The sequence below is a fragment of the Acyrthosiphon pisum genome, chromosome A1 (assembly GCF_005508785.2).
Source record: "Acyrthosiphon pisum isolate AL4f chromosome A1, pea_aphid_22Mar2018_4r6ur, whole genome shotgun sequence".
NCBI classification, from domain to species: domain Eukaryota; kingdom Metazoa; phylum Arthropoda; class Insecta; order Hemiptera; family Aphididae; genus Acyrthosiphon; species Acyrthosiphon pisum.
Window position 1 is genome coordinate 148,580,830 of NC_042494.1, and position 17,554 is coordinate 148,598,383.

Here is a 17,554-nt window from a genome sequence, read left to right on the forward strand (position 1 = left end):
GCGATTGTTAGACAAGGACAGGAAATCCCCGCCACCAATCCCCTTAAGTGTAGGTAATTGTATTTACAGTCTTGGATTTGATACTGTAACTTATTGAAATATTTAATAATAATTGTATATTTTATAAAATGTATAATTATTTAATTTTTTTTAAAAACCTATAATTGTTGATGAAGAATATAATTGTTTTCAATTTTTCTTTTTTGAAAAAAACTTTTATTAAATATTAATTCTATTTCACTATACGCAAATAATCATTACAGTAAATAACATTAATTAACGGACATCAACAAAAAGTATGCTGAAATATAAAGTAGCATACATACAAAATATATTATGTAATATCAATCAATTATGTAATATATGGGTATTATTAAATATATTTCATAATTTGATATGACTTATCAAAAGTTCAATAGAGGCACAGTGTTTAGTTATGTTGGGCCAGTCTTAAATATTTTATCCAGCAAAAGATAGTCTTCGGTACTTATCAACAGGTATTTTTAGTATTATAATAACTATATTATATTTGTCAATGAATAATAATCTATATTTTTAAACTTATTTTCAGTATAATATTATGCTCAATGGGATTTTTTTTTGCTGAGACACGATTGAGCAAAAAACACCTTTTTTGCGACACAATTGAGCAAAATTGTCAGCGTATCAAAGAAAATCAGAATACAAAAGAAAACCTACATGATTGAGCATAAAAAACTGCAACGTTGCCATTTTCAATTTTAAACTATATTATACAAAAATATTTATTTAAATAATTATAATAATTATAACATATCAAAAAAATTATATGATTTCATAGTAATCAATAATATAGTCACCCAGACAGCAATTTTTTGTTTAATAATATTATTATAACATTATAATAACGAATAATATTAGTATATAACGTTATTATAATACTATTATAATATTATCATTACAAAATGCTGTCTGGGCTCATTTCATAAATCAGTTGGATAATATTAATAATAATGATAATGATAATAATAAAAATAAAATTAAAATATGGTACAAATTAAAAAAAATACTGCATGATTTATAAGTCAAGAATACTATAGAGTATGGGTGATCGAAAACTGATATTATTTCTATAATAATTTTGGAATTGTATCTTAATATAATTATCTTATATTTCCCCCCAATTTGAAATTTTTAAAACGTCGGAACTTAATTGCTCCGGAACTAATTTATTAATCGATAACATTGTAATAAAGCTAGGCTTAGCTCATGGCTCGCGTCTGGTATCATAGTAATTGGTATAATAATACGTGAAAATAATAAATTACAAAATTTCGGCCACGCGAGTGTGGCAACATCGCATAAAAATCTATGCTCAATTGTATTGCTAAAAAGGCATATGCTCAATCGTTTAAAGCTCAATCGTGCTTAACCGTTTTTTTTTAGTAGGGCTTTGTGATGAAATTGTTTTAAATTCATATTTGTTTTGAGACATTATTATAGATAAATTAATTATTACTTTAAGTTATAACTTTCAGAGTCCTTTAATAATTCAAATAGTTTCATAAATTATAATATGGTTTTGTAATAATTGAATAATTGACAGTCACCATAAAATATATTTTATGGTGTTAAAGATAATTTTTCAAATAACAAAATCAGGGGTTATTCACAATTGGTATATCTAACATATATTTACATAATGATAAACATTTTTCATTTGTTTAGTTGGCACATTTATTATTTCTTTGTTTTTTTTTTAATGCAGATGAGAAAAAAGAAATGTTTAGCAGTACCACTAAGACGAATCGGCATACCACCAGTAAATCAAATTTTTCGATAGTAGAAGACTCGGCACAATTTCGTTCTACCAAGGTAGTACTTGTAATATTCAAATTGAATCCCCTTTTATAGACATGGTAATAAAATAAAAATATATTAATCTACTATTTCAGTATCCAAATAGTTCTATTAGAGGTGTATTGGGAATCGATTCATTACTCCAGTCCACAAGTACCAAATTACCTTCGATCGATGACAATGAAGGTATCTATATTATATGAGTTGTAAAATGGGCTTGAATGGAATTTGTCAATGAAAATGCATAAATTATTTTTGCTCTTATTGTTTAGTAATATTTTACGAGAATTACATTGTTGAATATTCATTGGAGTACGGGTTCTTGCGCTTATCACCCAATGCCAGAAATCGGTTAGGCATTCCTGTAATGCTAGTAGCCCTAGAGCCTACTCTGAATAAGTGTTTTGGCGATTCGGTGGGTCAGTTTTTCTTGGAATATTTCCTTGGCTACGATGACTTACTGATGTCCTCTGTTAAATCACTGGCTGAAAACGAACAAAACAAAGGATTTCTGAGGTAAAGACTTACTCTCAAAGACTTACGGTTTGTTGTAAATAATTTAAATTTATTACTATTGTGTAGAAGATAATTATTGTTTAATATTTCAGAAACGTCATTACTGGAGAACATTACAGGTTTGTGAGCATTTGGATGGCCAGAACATCTTACATAGCATCATTCTTCATAATGGTCGTGTTTGTGAGTATAAAATTAATGTTTATTATATGTACAGCTTAACAAAAAAACTCTTATTTTAAGCAGTGACATCTAGTTGTTACTCAAAAGTACGACATTCCCTTCCAATAAATACTTTTTAAAATAAATGGGTAAACAACAAAATGTTTACTGAACATTTTTTGTAATTCTCAAGTGAATAGAACCATGTTGGCTTGAGAAACTATTTCACCAAATATTTATACTAGAATATTCATTTAATTTTCCAAACTCAATTTAAGTTATTTATAGCCATTTAACACTTTTTAAATTTGTATTTTTTATAGTGTGTATAAAAGGTTTTAGGTTTGGTCAATCAACTTGAAATTGTAATACAATATCCCATATAGTTTGTTATTTTAGCAATTTAAAATATTTAAAATACATATATGTATGGTTTTTATTTATAAGCGTTTGAAGTTCAAATGTTGACATAATTCGTTAAAATCACAAAATGCTGTAAATTATTTTGTAGTTACAAATTTATAAAATATTCAATTTGTATGGCTAAGGCTAAATAATACTAAACTTCAGTATCTCTTTTGGTAGGAAAGTGAATCTAGTTAGTGTATTTGAGAGGTCAAAGTTGAAAATTCACAGAAGTTTTCAAAAGTGTCTGGGTAAAAAAAAAAAAAGAAAGAAGAACTGAAATTTTTGCGCAAAATCAGTTTTTGATGTAACCCAAGAACGAATAACAGTAAACAGTAAATACTTCATATACAATGATGATTAAATTAATTTCAAATTTAACATAAACATTGTGGTGACCTACTCAATGACGTGGAACACTCATCTATCCAGCAGAACGATTACCTTATTCCCCCCATTTTTTTTCTGATAGAAAAGTGAATCTAGTTGTTACTGTTAGTTTTAGTAAGCGTCCAGAAAGTAACCTTTATTTTGTATGATCATTGGATTTTCATCTATCAATTTTTAATATTTTGTTAAAATTAAAAAACTAATAACCGTAGACACTTGAAATGTTCACCTATAATGTTAAAATGACTATTTTCCTTACATGGTAATATTTACTATAGATGTATGCGTCTAATATCTATATGTTTAGGCAAGTATGTAGGCAGTAGCAGCGGGGAAACGAAATTCGTTTTAGAATTTAATATTCCGTAATAACTAATAAGAATAAATAATAATAACAATACTTGTATTCTTAAATTAAGTTGTTCACGTGGGGTAGTAGTCGCGTGTATTATTTTTCAACATAATACGTCTTCGATCAAATTACCGCCTGAAGTCATATATGTGAGATTGCTTGGTAGCAGCGACATAATGATTAAGAAAACCAATAAGAAAGGAGTGCGTGAAATTAGATACGATGTTTTATTCCCCCGAGATATGAATGCCCATATATTCTCTTCCTCCTGTTGCCAATTACTATAGCCGAATTTTCCCCCTTTCGCTGGATTTAAAAAAACGTATTTGGTATGAAAATTCAGTTTTTTAAAATCACCTCAAACTTGAGGCTGGCGCATATTAAGTAGTTTATTTCAATTTAAAATCATTTCGACTTGTTTAATTACGGGTGTATATCATAAATATAGGTGATGTATTATTATACAGGTTAACCTACATTAAATCATATATTTTGTCGAATTATTTATCAAAATGAAATAATCGCAATATCTCGTTCGATTTTGCGCAATTGGCACTCGTAGCTCATTGCGTTATTTATTATATTAACTAATGAGTTTAATGTAACAGTGATAATTATAAATTATGATCGAACTATTTAGTGATTCTATTATATAGGATTCGATTAAAAAATAATATTATATTTAATAATTTGTTTTATCCTTTTTTTCTTTATATTTTAAAAACTATCAATTTATAGTGGGAATAAATTGAAATAGAGGTAACATTCACTTGGAAAATGATTGAAATTATACAGGGTTAACAAAGTTATAACTACGTCTCTACAATTAGATCTGTGATAGTCTAACGTAATTTTTAAATAAGAAACAGCTGTTGTATAACCAACTAAAAATTAAAAACTTCATGGTTTGAATTAATTAATTATTTAATGTCATTTACTACCTATTTTATTCGTTATTATTTTTATGTTTTTGTTACTTTGGTTTTGTTTTCTTAAATCAATATTTTTTTTTAGTTATTCTCGGTATGGTCTTTCTATTTTAAATTACATGCATAATTATACATTTTTACAGGGATTTTGGTTGTAGAGGATATTTTGAATATTATAATTTTGTATTGAAATTAATAATTATTTTTAATAAATAAATAATAGATATTTAGTAATTACTATTTTTGTAAATTCCTTTATGGGGATCATATTTTTCATCATTTATAATTCTAGACAAATTGGCGATCGCAAAAGCAACCAACGATCTTATTTTTGTGTTGGGTATTAAAGTTGATTGCAATATATATATTTATAATATTGTATTACTTTATTTTTTATGATAAAATATTTTTAGACTATTGTTCCCTTCAATAGCGTATTAGCATTTACCCCGGCGTTTTATAGATGACAAAATATTAGGTATGCTGTTGGTATTGATAAAGTTATCTTTAAAACAGAGAATAACACTTTAAATAATACATTTATTAATTAAAATATACAAAACTTTAGAATTTAAAATTGTGTGTAATCTCATGTTTTACAATCTTAAACTCTTCTTCTAGCCACATTAAATATTTGATGGCTATTAATGACTCGGTACCTATATAATATATTGTATATAAGTTTATTGAAATTAAACGGTTTGTATTTTTGGTTTTTATTCTTTCAGACTGTATCGATTTCAATGCTCTTGAGGTATTCACACCATCAGATATTTGTTTTCATAGGTAATCTATATTATTATTATGGCGTTACACAAATATATAAATAATAATAACTGTTAAAAAAATTCTTTACGTTTTGTTTATGTATCGATACTTATTTATTTCAGTGGATTTGCTGCAGCTATTAGATTTTCATGGTTCGCTCTCTTTCCCGGCGGCGCCACTTTTGACCGTCATACTGGCTTTGGTCGGTGAGTAAAATAAATTACGATAATAATGATAGTAATAATCCATCCTTGTGATTTTTCGTCACACCCGAATATTATTATTATTAAAACATTTAAAACCCTGTCAAACGGCGTACGCGTCATCGGAGTTCACTGATGCCGTGTGACGTCCGTTCCCCGAAAACATAATTTTATGCATTAACAATTAAGGACTTTGTCAACACGATAACATTGTGCCGTGTCCTGCAGTGTGTGCAGCAATACCAATAACATGGATAGTTGGGATAACGCGGGGGTTGTCGTGTATAAAAGGGCTTTTGATTTCCGATGACGATATACGTTCAGTTTATTTATTTACTGTTATTATAATAAATATTGTTATTTAAATTCCTGACAGGCATGGAGGCCATAATGTCGGAATTTTTCAACGACACCACCACGGCGTTTTACATCATATTGATCGTCTGGGTAGCTGATCAATACGACACCATATGCAGCCATTGTCCGATCACGAAAAGGCATTGGCTAAAGTGAGTACCTATATAATATAAAAGCTATTATTATTGCCGTCGTATAATATATACCCTACGGCAGGGGGTCCTTGTCAGGGGGGTGGCAGTTGGGGGATGGTACTGTAGAGACAGGGGTTGGGGGTATTTGCGAAGGAATTACACGAGAAAGTTGTCTCGAACACGAGTGCATCACAGTTTGACATGAGGTACAGAAAAAAAGGAGGAAGGAAGAAAAAGGGTCCATTGCAGGACTAGGAATACGAACGCGACACTACGGGGATTCCATTGACCGCCCGCCAGGAACTGTAATGAATATACCAGAATTGCACTTTTCCCCCACTCCCACTCACTCTGTCAATCTGGTATGTGCGCGTGTGCGTAAGTGTGCCAGTCTCTTACAGAAGTGTAACTCGATGGCTAAAAATAAAACGGCCTCTATATATTATATATACAGGGTGTTTTCACCGTACATTTTCTTTTTAATTTATGATATTTTTGGTTTTATACCTGACCTAAGACCTTGATATGAAAACAATGAAAATTTTTTTTTGCGTTTCTTATTAATAGAAGATAGCCCGATATAGCCGATTTATTGAGTTAGTTTATGTATTTATTTCAAAAGTTGGAATCATTCTCATTTCGATATGGTATAATATTCATATGATTGTGTATACCTATAGGTACTGTTAACATTTAGGGTGGTGGTGCACAGTGTTAATACATCGAGACACCCTGTATATAAGTATATTGTAATATTTATAGACACATATGTACTACTGTTGTGTGTATACTTACCTAATTGTATATTTGTATATTTAAATCGATTATGTTTCTGTTCCAGGTTTTTCTATCTGTACCACTTTTCGTTCTACGCTTACCACTATCGGTTCAACGGTCAGTATAGCAATTTGGCTCTTATTTGTTCGTGGTTCTTTATTCAGGTAATAAGAAATGGCTTTTTTTATTGTAATTTTTGCTATTATTCACGATAAATTGAATAATAGTATAATAATATATTATAAATCAACGTCCATTTTACATTCTAATAGCGTTATCGATATCGATTTTGGATCGATACCTATCTGCGTACCTATAGTGTTATAATTACAATAGGGTATGTTTTTTGGAATTCTTATACCGTCTAAATTCCAATGGGACACGTTTTATCGTGTTACCCTGAAAGTCGATCTGTTTTTTTTAAATTTTATTTTATTAGAAAAAAAATCGAGGGCTAAAAATATTTTTATTTAAAATTTAAAATGATTAACGAAGTTAGTTATGTTAGTAAGCTGTACTTGGAGATTTTCCTATAATATATAGTATTCTATTTCTGTTGTCCTCCATACGTAGGTACTACTTTTTACTATTAAAGGAAAACGACATTTTATTGTTGTACGCCGGTGATTTACGTGGTCGTTCACGTAGTACGCAATACATACCTAATATTATGTATTTATGTTTATAGTTCCTATGTATAATATATTATATTATCACCATATAGTGAGCCGATAAGGTTTTCGCGCTTTCGTCGTCTGTTCCGGGCATTTGATTTGAAACGTTTTTAGTGAGAATATTAAAATATAGACTGCAGTACCTATATAATATATTGGGACCATGCGAAGTCTGCAATAGACTGTGTTCATCATCGTGATGCTTTATAGTGCTTTTACAGCGTTGTTGTTTTTTCGTTATCGGTCCTTATAATTGTATATATATATATATATATATATATTTATATTTCGTACCTGTGTTATGAATTCAGACAACAATTTTAAAAATGCATAATACTTTCGAGAACTTCGTGGACACGTTTTTCTTGATGCGCCTCCGGTAATACAGAATTGTATATTATAGTATTATAAGATATGCAAATTATATTTGTCGTACGTCGACAGTATAGTATAATATGTACCTATATAAACGTTGAAGGTTTTAATAATTAATCAGTCTGTGAGCGATTTCAAAAAATTAAAAATATTTCTTTGAGCCATTTTTCAAACGTTTTGTATTGTAAGTAAAATTCCACCCTTTTATTTAAGTGAACTTTTCCGCAAAGTTATATTAATGGATTTGATTTGTGTCTTAAACATTTCTCTCGATTTCTCCTCGTCAGTCCGTTAGTTCCGGTTTTTTCTTCCTCTTTCCCCTCTAAGTAGAAAACACATCTCGAAAATAACTGAGTACAGGTATACCTACTTCCTATATATATATACACATTATACATAACAGTATATATGCTTTAGAAGGGTTGCTGCGCGTTCAAACACCATTTTACGTTTGATTACATAGGTATTCGATATAATATACATATATATATATATATACCACTATAGTTGTTTCTGTCTGAGTACCTATTTAATATATAGTAATGTCTGCGATCCACGTAATGCGGTTCAGTACCCGGCGTGCCGACTTGGTCGTTTTGCGATTATCATTATTGCTGCGTTATATTCGGGTTTAAATTCGATTTTTTTTTTTATACTGTTATTTGAATGCGAAATTGTCGCGTCCAGTATTGTGTTACTGTAATTAACGGACAAAAAACCCAATGGTCTATATTATTATGTGTATGGAAATTTTCGAGAACGCGCTCCGCTCACAACTGTATGTATCTGCGTATATATATATATAAATATATAGGGTCATAAACAGAATGAATTCTGAGCGTCGACGTCCCGAAGGGTTGATGTGCAATTTCCATATAAATTTAACAAAGAGCACGGACCGTCTGTCCGTCCTATACCTCCTCCCACACCCTTTCACCGTGGGCTCCTCGCGTACATATATACTTTATGATCGAATCGTTTTTTTGCTTATTTTCCTCATTATTATATTTAATGCATCTTTCTTTTGGGGCTACCAATTTTATCGTATAGCATATTATAATAATAAAATAATAATAATAATAATAATATATTCACGTGAACTCTGGCGCGAGTTTCGAATTATTTAAATCTGTATGACTGTATAGTATTATAGAAATAACGCCGTTTGAATGTTATTATGTCTCTGTCACGCGACACCAACGCGTAGTTACATTTTTAAGCGTAATTAAATATCACGATTAAAATATTAGTTTTGTATAGTTACGTTAAAAAATGATATAAATCTTCGTTATAAATTGCAGTAAAATTAATGTAAAATACAATTTCTCTTTAATGTCTGTTAGAAATTAAATTATAATATACTTTTATAACATTCTTTAACACGGGTTTTCTAATTATATTCAAACAGTAAACATTTTTTCACAGATCATTTTAAATATATAATAATAGTTTATGATATTGACTTGAAATATTTGTATCTCGCGTTTTGTTATATCTATATTATATAGGTCTTGAATTTAACGCCAAGATAGTTATTTATTTCTATAAACGATTATACGTAAGTTTTTAAATAAATAATATTTACATGAGAACAAAATCAATGATTAAGGATTTTTTGATATTTTTAAAACACTGATTTTGTCGACTTCTGCTATCAAATATTATATTAGAAATATTTGGCTGTCTCTCTTGTCAAAGAAATAATTTAACTATTTGTAGGTAGGTTTTTAGCTTCTCCAAAAATTGAAATACAAAAATGTTCAAATATTCTTTTTTTATATGACTTTTTCTGGAATTTGGGAGATAATATAAAAAATGTGGGAAAGTCAATTTTAAGTAGACTTGATGACGAATTCAAATCTGTTTTCAGAATTCTTATCGCTTCATTAGATCAATTGGTATGTTTGGCAAAAAACACGTCCAAAATACTATGTCACGCGTGTGTTAGACGAAAACAGAGAATCACGGTATCGAATCCCCTTAATATGCATACAGTTATTGCATGATTTATACTACTTTAAAGCTCTAAATAGTATTATTTCGGTGGTTTTAGTGTGCGCGATTATGTCGTCTGTTGTTTTGTCAATATTATTCTATTGTTTTTAAATAAACACCATTCCTAGTTACACATTGCCTCTAACTGCGGCTGAGTTTAAATTAAACATTTTAATAATAGATCCAATAATGCGTGATATGAAAAGTCACGGCGTCTTCTCAGTTATATATTATAATATTGCGATGCCATGTCTCCGATTCCCGGGATACTTGTTCGTATCTTCTCGCGCGTTCTTTCATTCTTTCTTTAAAAATGTATAAAAAAAAATTGTATATCGCCGATGGTCTGAGGTTAAAATCGTAGTGCGCCGTACATGCATTATTTGTTATGATTGTGTCGACGTCGTGTTATTTGCCAATCGTATATACGGACGGTCAACCGGAAAATTAAAACTCATTTTCACGGTCTTCTTCATTTTTCCGATCGTCGGTGCACATAACTTAATAGTTATTTATTTATATCATGCAGTACTGGCGAGGAGTATAATCGCAGACCATCGCGTGTGTACAAATTTGAAGTTTTAAACAGTGTTAAACATTTTTTTCTTGCCTTTTTTCCTCAGCATTCCATGATTTACTTTTATCACCACTATGAGCTGCCGTATGTGCTGCAGCAAGCTCAACTGCAGCAGGTGATCATCCAGCGGCAACAGCAACAACACCAGCAGCAGCACCAGCAGCAGCAGCAGCATCAGCAACAGCATCAGCAACAACACCAACCGACCGGCGGTGATTCCTTGCGGCCGGAAGGCAGAAGTCCAGTGGAGGTGACCATCAGGCCGGTCCAGCATTTCAGCCTGATGAACGGACTGAATAACCTGGGCCGTTTGCGAGCAGTGCTCTTGCGTCGGCGGAGGGTGAGGACTTTCGAGCCGCCGCCGCCACCGACCCCGCCACCGCCCCCAACTACCCAACAGAACACGTCTCCACAGCCTCCGCGGACGCCTGACGTGACCGGAAGTGCCGGTCCGGAAAATGTTACGGCAGCGGTGCCAACTGTCGCAATGCAATAGTGCGCTTTGTACCCGCGATGAGCTGTCAAACTACCTACCACCTATACCTTACATACCTATCTTACTTACCTTATAAGTTATAATACTCCTACTACGACAAAAGCAACAACTACTATAATAACGATGTGGACGACAGTTGCCTACTACTGCTATTATTGTAATACAGTTTTTTATAACGCCGCGCAGATTATATTATAATTAACACATTAACGCCTCCCCTATAATCTGTGATATACGATGCACGTGTGATAATGTTGGTGATGACGACGAAGACGAGTAAAACGATGTATATAATATGTATATATATATATATATATCACGGGACTTGAAACGGCGGTGGCGTATGTAATATGTACAGAGATCGTATAATAATTATATATTATATTGCTTTTGTTATTATTATTACTATTATTTTGTATTTTATACTTTCTTCTTCTGATAACGGTACACGGAAGCATCCGGAATTCATCGTTTATACGTTGAATAATAATTTTAATAGTAATATCATGTTTATCGTTCGCACAAACTCCTCGTTCGCGTGATTGCGGGGGCATGTGAAACTGGCCGCTCCGCTGCTTTCGTCCTTGTGGTGGCGATGGAAGTGGCGTTAGAAAATATAAAGTGGTGATGGAGCCCGGGAACGTTTTTTCTTATTTTAGGGTTGTATTTGTTTTTATTTTCACTCTACCTAGTTTGTAAATTACGATTGTATATTTTTTTTGTTCTATAGCATTTGTAATTAATATATAGGTATATATTATTATATGTTAATTATTATATGCCATTTGTTATTTTAAAATATTGATACTATATAATTATAATACCGCCGTACTTATAACATATAGTATTGCAGTATATATGCTGTGTATGACGTGGTGTACGTAAGTTTTTCGAACATTCAATTATATTATATAAACATGTACTAAGGTTTTATTGTTTTAAATGATTTTTTTCCATATACATACTGCACTAGGACACACTTCATTTCCTCGTCATCCATTCGATCTCAACATTAGTATAGAGTCTTACACTGTAGACAGTAAGATAATTGTACAAATTAATATAAAAAAATTGCTTGGATCGAATATGTACTCCACGCAACTACGCAAGAATATATCTGAAGATTTTTTTCCGCTCATTGGCAGTCAACAGAGATCCGTAGAGTCTTGTGTATCTGTTTCAGCTCTGCAAAACCCGAGGTATCTGTAGCTTACCACGTTTGTGTGGTTGCCAAGAGAAATTAAACACTTATACATACCCTATTAAATATCACGTATATGGGATCTACCTTATTGTGTCGTACACCCAGTACACCCATCAACTACAAAGATTGCAACTCGTTGGAAACCATCACATGTCTCATGATAATATTATTTATTTTTCGATTTGGTTTTTTTTTTAATAATTATTCATTTAGTCATTTTGTATTTCGTGGTCGCTGCCCATGTTGAAACGGATGGATTTCGTTTAGATGTCTGGTACAGTTAACGTATGTATAGTATATATCTACAGTTACAGTATACATATTTATTCGTCGGCCCGGAGCGTTTTTCTTTTGAGTGTAATAACTAATAATCAACACCACGCCCAAGCCCTGTTTAGTTGGTTGGCGGGGAGGGGTGGTTGGTAAAAGCAGGCTGAATGCCTGCCTTCTACCTCTCTCTCACTCTCTTTACATATAAATGTGTAATATAATTGACCCGGTGGGAAGAAGAAATGGTGTTTAATGCCGAAAAAATCCGAAAACAATAATTAAGTGCACAGTAGGTACCAAACTGCCGTATTTATAAAGAGAGCGTAAATAAAATTCCGCCGACGTTAGGCGTGGATGAGAGCGAAGCGTGGAAATATAGCTGTTTCAGTGGCCTCGAGGTGAAATGTCGAGATTTTGCGACGTGCTTTATATAGGTATATACACTATATACTGTACACAGTATAAATACCATACCTTCACCGCGTCCCTTATTTTTCTTTCATTTCACACCCCTCTCCACCCTCTTATGTATAGCTCCCTCGAGTGCCGTCTCTAGCTGCTGCGTTCTTTATACACCATCACTCCCACCTTTCCACACGAACAGTCCTAACGATTTTACTCTGGGCCGCGCGCGTTTTTCTTGACCAGGAACTTAAATTTTGCATATTATTGTACATACTATCACTATGTAGGTATATTCGCCCACATACGAATTAAGCAGATATACGCCACAGAAGTTCAAATATCGGTAAACATATATTAAAAACAAGAATATATATATATATATGAACTAGCTGTGCACTTCGTTGCCCGTTAAATGTACCAACTCTATATGACTCAAACTTTGTTAAATTCGTTATTTAATATTCGGTATATGGTGTTTAAAATTAATCTTATAAAAATTCTGATTCGCAGCAGTATATTATCAGGTAGGCAATCTACCTGAGGTAGATCGCGGACCCCTAGTTTGTACGTAAGTGCATGATTTAACTCTAAAGTACTAAAGTTATATCAAGTTTGTCGTATTTTACCTATGGTGGATTAATATAATCAATTAATACAAAATCCTAACCTAACCTGTTGCGTCATTGTTGTATTTTTGACATCCAGATTTCCTACTTTTCCGGTGGATTTTCCTAAAATGTTGTTTCATAATAACCTTCTCCGTGATATACTCTTTCGTTTAAAAAAAATCAAGAAGATCTGATAAGTAGTTCCAGAGTTAACCCTGTACAAAGATTTTCATTTCACATTTATATAGTTAGATGATGTATATAATATTGACAAAAAATAATAATACAAATCAACTAAGGTGCCCGTAACCAAGCAATATACGTTACACTATTATTATTTTAATCCGCAACTTAACTCGTTGTTTTTGGGCTTTTGGCCATGTCGCCAAGTGTATGTGAAGCTGTACGATATATTTACTACGCAATGCGATAATGAAATCGAATGTGGCGCACAATTTGATGTAAAACTGTAAAAAAAAACAAATGAATTAATTTCCATGGTTTCCACTTAAATATATACAAAAATAAATATCGCCATGTCACCAGGTGTGCACTTAAAAGGCTATAACTCCGGAACCACTTACCGTACAGCATACAAACTTCACAGAAACCATCTACATATCAATATTAATATGCCCTGAAATTTTTATCGAAATCGGTTCGGTTATAAAATTTATTCAAAATGTACATTCATTTGTATATACATATACATATATGGATATATTATGATGGTATACACTATACCTACTATACCCGTACAGCAGTAAACCACTGCTGCTGCTACTGCTGCCAGTCTCCGAGAGATGATAATAGTAGTATTATCCCTCTAAAACAGGAGGTTGGAATTTATTTGATACAATTATTAATTATTACCTAGTTAAATCACTGTTGAAACCATGGATAGTAAATATATGTGTGTGATCGAACTTGTTTACTATATCTATAGAATATAGTTAAATATTAGGTATGCACAAGGTGGATATATATATATATATCCACCTTGGGTATGCATGTGTACATAATTTTAAATATAAATATCTATATTATATTATATTATATTTATTTGTTGTTAATCTTTGCCATGAAATGTCATGACTTTAAACACGAAATAATATTTATCTATATAAAAACATAAATATTTTTAGAATAAAATAATTCAATATTTTTTATGTAACAAAATATTGTTTTTGATAATAAAATAATTAATTTTTGCGTAAGGAACTGGAGAGTATGAGGATAATAATATATAGGAATTCAGACTACAGAGTAACTGAAAGAATCGACATTTTAATTAAGAGGCTGTCAGCGCCCTATTTGTTTTCTCTCTCTGGCTCACACGCAACATAGACAAAACGCATTTACGAAAAAATTTTTCTATGTGCTTAAGTAATTTTAGAGTAAAGTCACCTATTACAAAAAAGGTAGAGAATAATATTTTGGAGGGAATGACTTATCGATTTTTCTAAATATTGTCTCAATACAATTTAAACATAATTTAAATTCACAACATTTTTTCGTTTATTTCGAAAGTCTTATACAAAGTCAAATAATAATAAAATATAAAATCGATATGCCATTCCCTCAAAAATATTATTCTCTATCTTTTTTGTAATAGGTGACTTTACTTTAAGATTACTTAAACGTATAGAAAAAATGATTTTGCGTAAATGCATTTTGTCCATGTTGCACGTGGGCCAGAGAGAGAAAACGAATAGTGCGCTGACATCCTCTTAACACAAGTGGCATATTTGTGCAGGATATGTAATAATACTATGAAATAATCACTTATTTTGTATGATAATAATTAAACAAATTGTATTGTATTCCAGGGAATTAAGTTTTAATAAAATCAGGGATATCGAACCGAAATCATTAACTCATCTGACAGAGTTAGAGACCTTGTGAGTTATAATATACCTAATATAAACACTTTTAAATGAATAGACATTATTAATTAATTATAATCCAGAATGTAAACATATTTTCAGAATATTGAGCCACAATATTATAAGAGAAATGAAAAATGGTGCATTTGCAAACCTTTCGAAGCTTCGATTATTGTAAGAATAAAAATTAACAAATAGTGATTACATTTATTAAATACCTTTTATATTAATAATATGAAGTCAGACGAGTAAATCATCGTGTACTTATATAATATTATTACCTATATGTAATCTATGTAATAAATTATTTAATTATTAGATATTTGGATGCAAATGAAATCGAAAACATCGAGAATGGGGTTTTTAATAACTTAACGACCTTGGAAAAATTATACTTGAATTACAACAAAATTCATAAGCTTGATTCGGACATTTTTATAGGACTTCCAAAACTGAAGACACTGTAAGTATTAAACACATTTTTCATGTGATCGTATTGTATAGCCGAGTGAAAATGACATTTTATATTTTATAAATCGGCTACCACCGAACTGTAAATAGTCTATACGGAAGATAATACCAACGTTAAAACACCGGGTGTCAAGTTTGAAAATATACTTAGTAATTTACTTTGCCCGAGTATTGCGAAATCCAATTTATCAATAATTACGTTAACACCTGCAGTGTGATATTTGTGCAGTATTGGCGTAAATAGGTGGGGGCTTGGGGGGACTTAGTCCCTCCATATTTCTACCAAGTCCCCTTAGTTCAAAAGTCAGTAATTAGTACCGAGCATATATAATTTTTAGAAAATATAATAGGAGGGGCTTTAGTTCCCCCAAAATAATTCGTCAATTTGAGCCTATGAATGTGCAGGATGCGAGGTGGGCATTTTCCTGTTTTGTTGTTTAACACCATTTAAATTGTATTTAAATGTGAAATATATTGTAATATAATTGGTACCTTTTAAAAATTAAATTATATACATTTTAATATAAATCAAATAAATTACATTTAAAAAATAATTTACCCCGTTTCTCCCACTACTAAATACTGCTCAAATACGTCACTCAGTCACTGTATTATGATCTTATGGATATTATAATTCGAGTTGCGTATACGCCTTTTTGCGATCTCAAAATCGTATTGCATAGTATCACTCGTATCGCAAGGTTGTTTCGCTGGCGCACCCCCACTCGTTCATATAGAGTAATAACTAATGATCATCGACCTGGGCACTGCAGTTTAAAGACGTATAAAATATAAAAGTATAGGTATCAAATAACTGTTAATAACTCGCATAATATTGGAAATGTTTGAAATAGGTAATAAGAAAACTTATAAATCCCACTTATGACATGTATTATACAACAGTATAAAAAGTATGACATTCTTTACTATGATCTAACATCTATAAATAGCGAAATTCCGATACCTATACCCAGGTATTTAGTCAATGTAGCAAATTCGTAATATTTTTTTCTATTTGAGTATGCGACGATTGTTTTACAGTTGACATTTTATGCAAAAATTTTTAAATTCTAAGTCAAGCATATTTTTGACTGAAAGGATCACTTGAGATTATGTTTATACTGAATAATGGGAAAAAAATTGTTGAGAATTATTTTTTGTTACTTCACTTTCATAATATAAAACTGGAGCGTTTTTGTTTATACAGCAACGGCAAACCAGGTTTCCTAAAAAAGTTGGTCAGAGATTTTTACTTTTTAATAAAAGGTTCTTGGGAAGTTGTTCTTATAGCGATTTAAAAATATCGTAAATACATAAATAGGCACTGGTATGTTTATTTCTGGCTTGTAAAAAAACAAGCTAGTATCAAATTCGTAACAAATAATTGATGTATGATTTGAGGTTGTAGTACTAAGTGATGGACATAAATGTGACCCCTCGATTCAGACGATCACAGTTTTCATTCGAAATTAAACATGTGTTTTTAAAACATAATATATTTCATAATCAATAATTATAATAAATTGTAATTTCGTTGTAAAGTCAGTGGTCCGCTTAACATTAATATTATATTATTGTCGTTGGAAAAAAATTGTTTGTGACAATCCTTGTAGTGACACTACCCAGTGCATATGCACAGAATTCTGCGTACGTTTTAACTTTTAGGTCCCTATTGAACTAATGATAGGATTAGGGAAAAATTAAAATTTTTTTATGTTAACTAGAGCTATAACGCGTACAGGTTTCGGTATAAATGAAAAC

General features: G+C 31.2%; 2 protein-coding genes across 2 annotated transcripts in view; both read left to right on the top strand.

Annotated features, from left to right (window-relative positions):
- LOC100159103 (membralin) overlaps positions 1 to 11,877 on the top strand; it is an 18,467-nt gene extending 6,590 nt beyond the window's left edge. Inside the window, exons 5-13 of the mRNA XM_001944552.5 lie at positions 1,748 to 1,854; positions 1,935 to 2,025; positions 2,112 to 2,355; positions 2,448 to 2,538; positions 5,322 to 5,379; positions 5,484 to 5,567; positions 5,941 to 6,073; positions 6,897 to 6,996; positions 10,500 to 11,877. Of these exons, the coding sequence (XP_001944587.3) occupies positions 1,748 to 1,854; positions 1,935 to 2,025; positions 2,112 to 2,355; positions 2,448 to 2,538; positions 5,322 to 5,379; positions 5,484 to 5,567; positions 5,941 to 6,073; positions 6,897 to 6,996; positions 10,500 to 10,949 (1,358 nt within the window). The 3' untranslated portion in view covers positions 10,950 to 11,877. The remainder of the gene's footprint in view (positions 1 to 1,747; positions 1,855 to 1,934; positions 2,026 to 2,111; positions 2,356 to 2,447; positions 2,539 to 5,321; positions 5,380 to 5,483; positions 5,568 to 5,940; positions 6,074 to 6,896; positions 6,997 to 10,499) is intronic.
- A 3,302-nt stretch (positions 11,878 to 15,179) lies between these two features.
- The window catches only part of LOC100165344 (carboxypeptidase N subunit 2), a 98,564-nt gene continuing 96,189 nt past the window's right edge, over positions 15,180 to 17,554 (top strand). Inside the window, exons 1-3 of the mRNA XM_029488573.1 lie at positions 15,180 to 15,337; positions 15,425 to 15,496; positions 15,642 to 15,785. Coding sequence (XP_029344433.1) covers positions 15,231 to 15,337; positions 15,425 to 15,496; positions 15,642 to 15,785 — 323 coding nt within the window. The 5' untranslated portion in view covers positions 15,180 to 15,230. The remainder of the gene's footprint in view (positions 15,338 to 15,424; positions 15,497 to 15,641; positions 15,786 to 17,554) is intronic.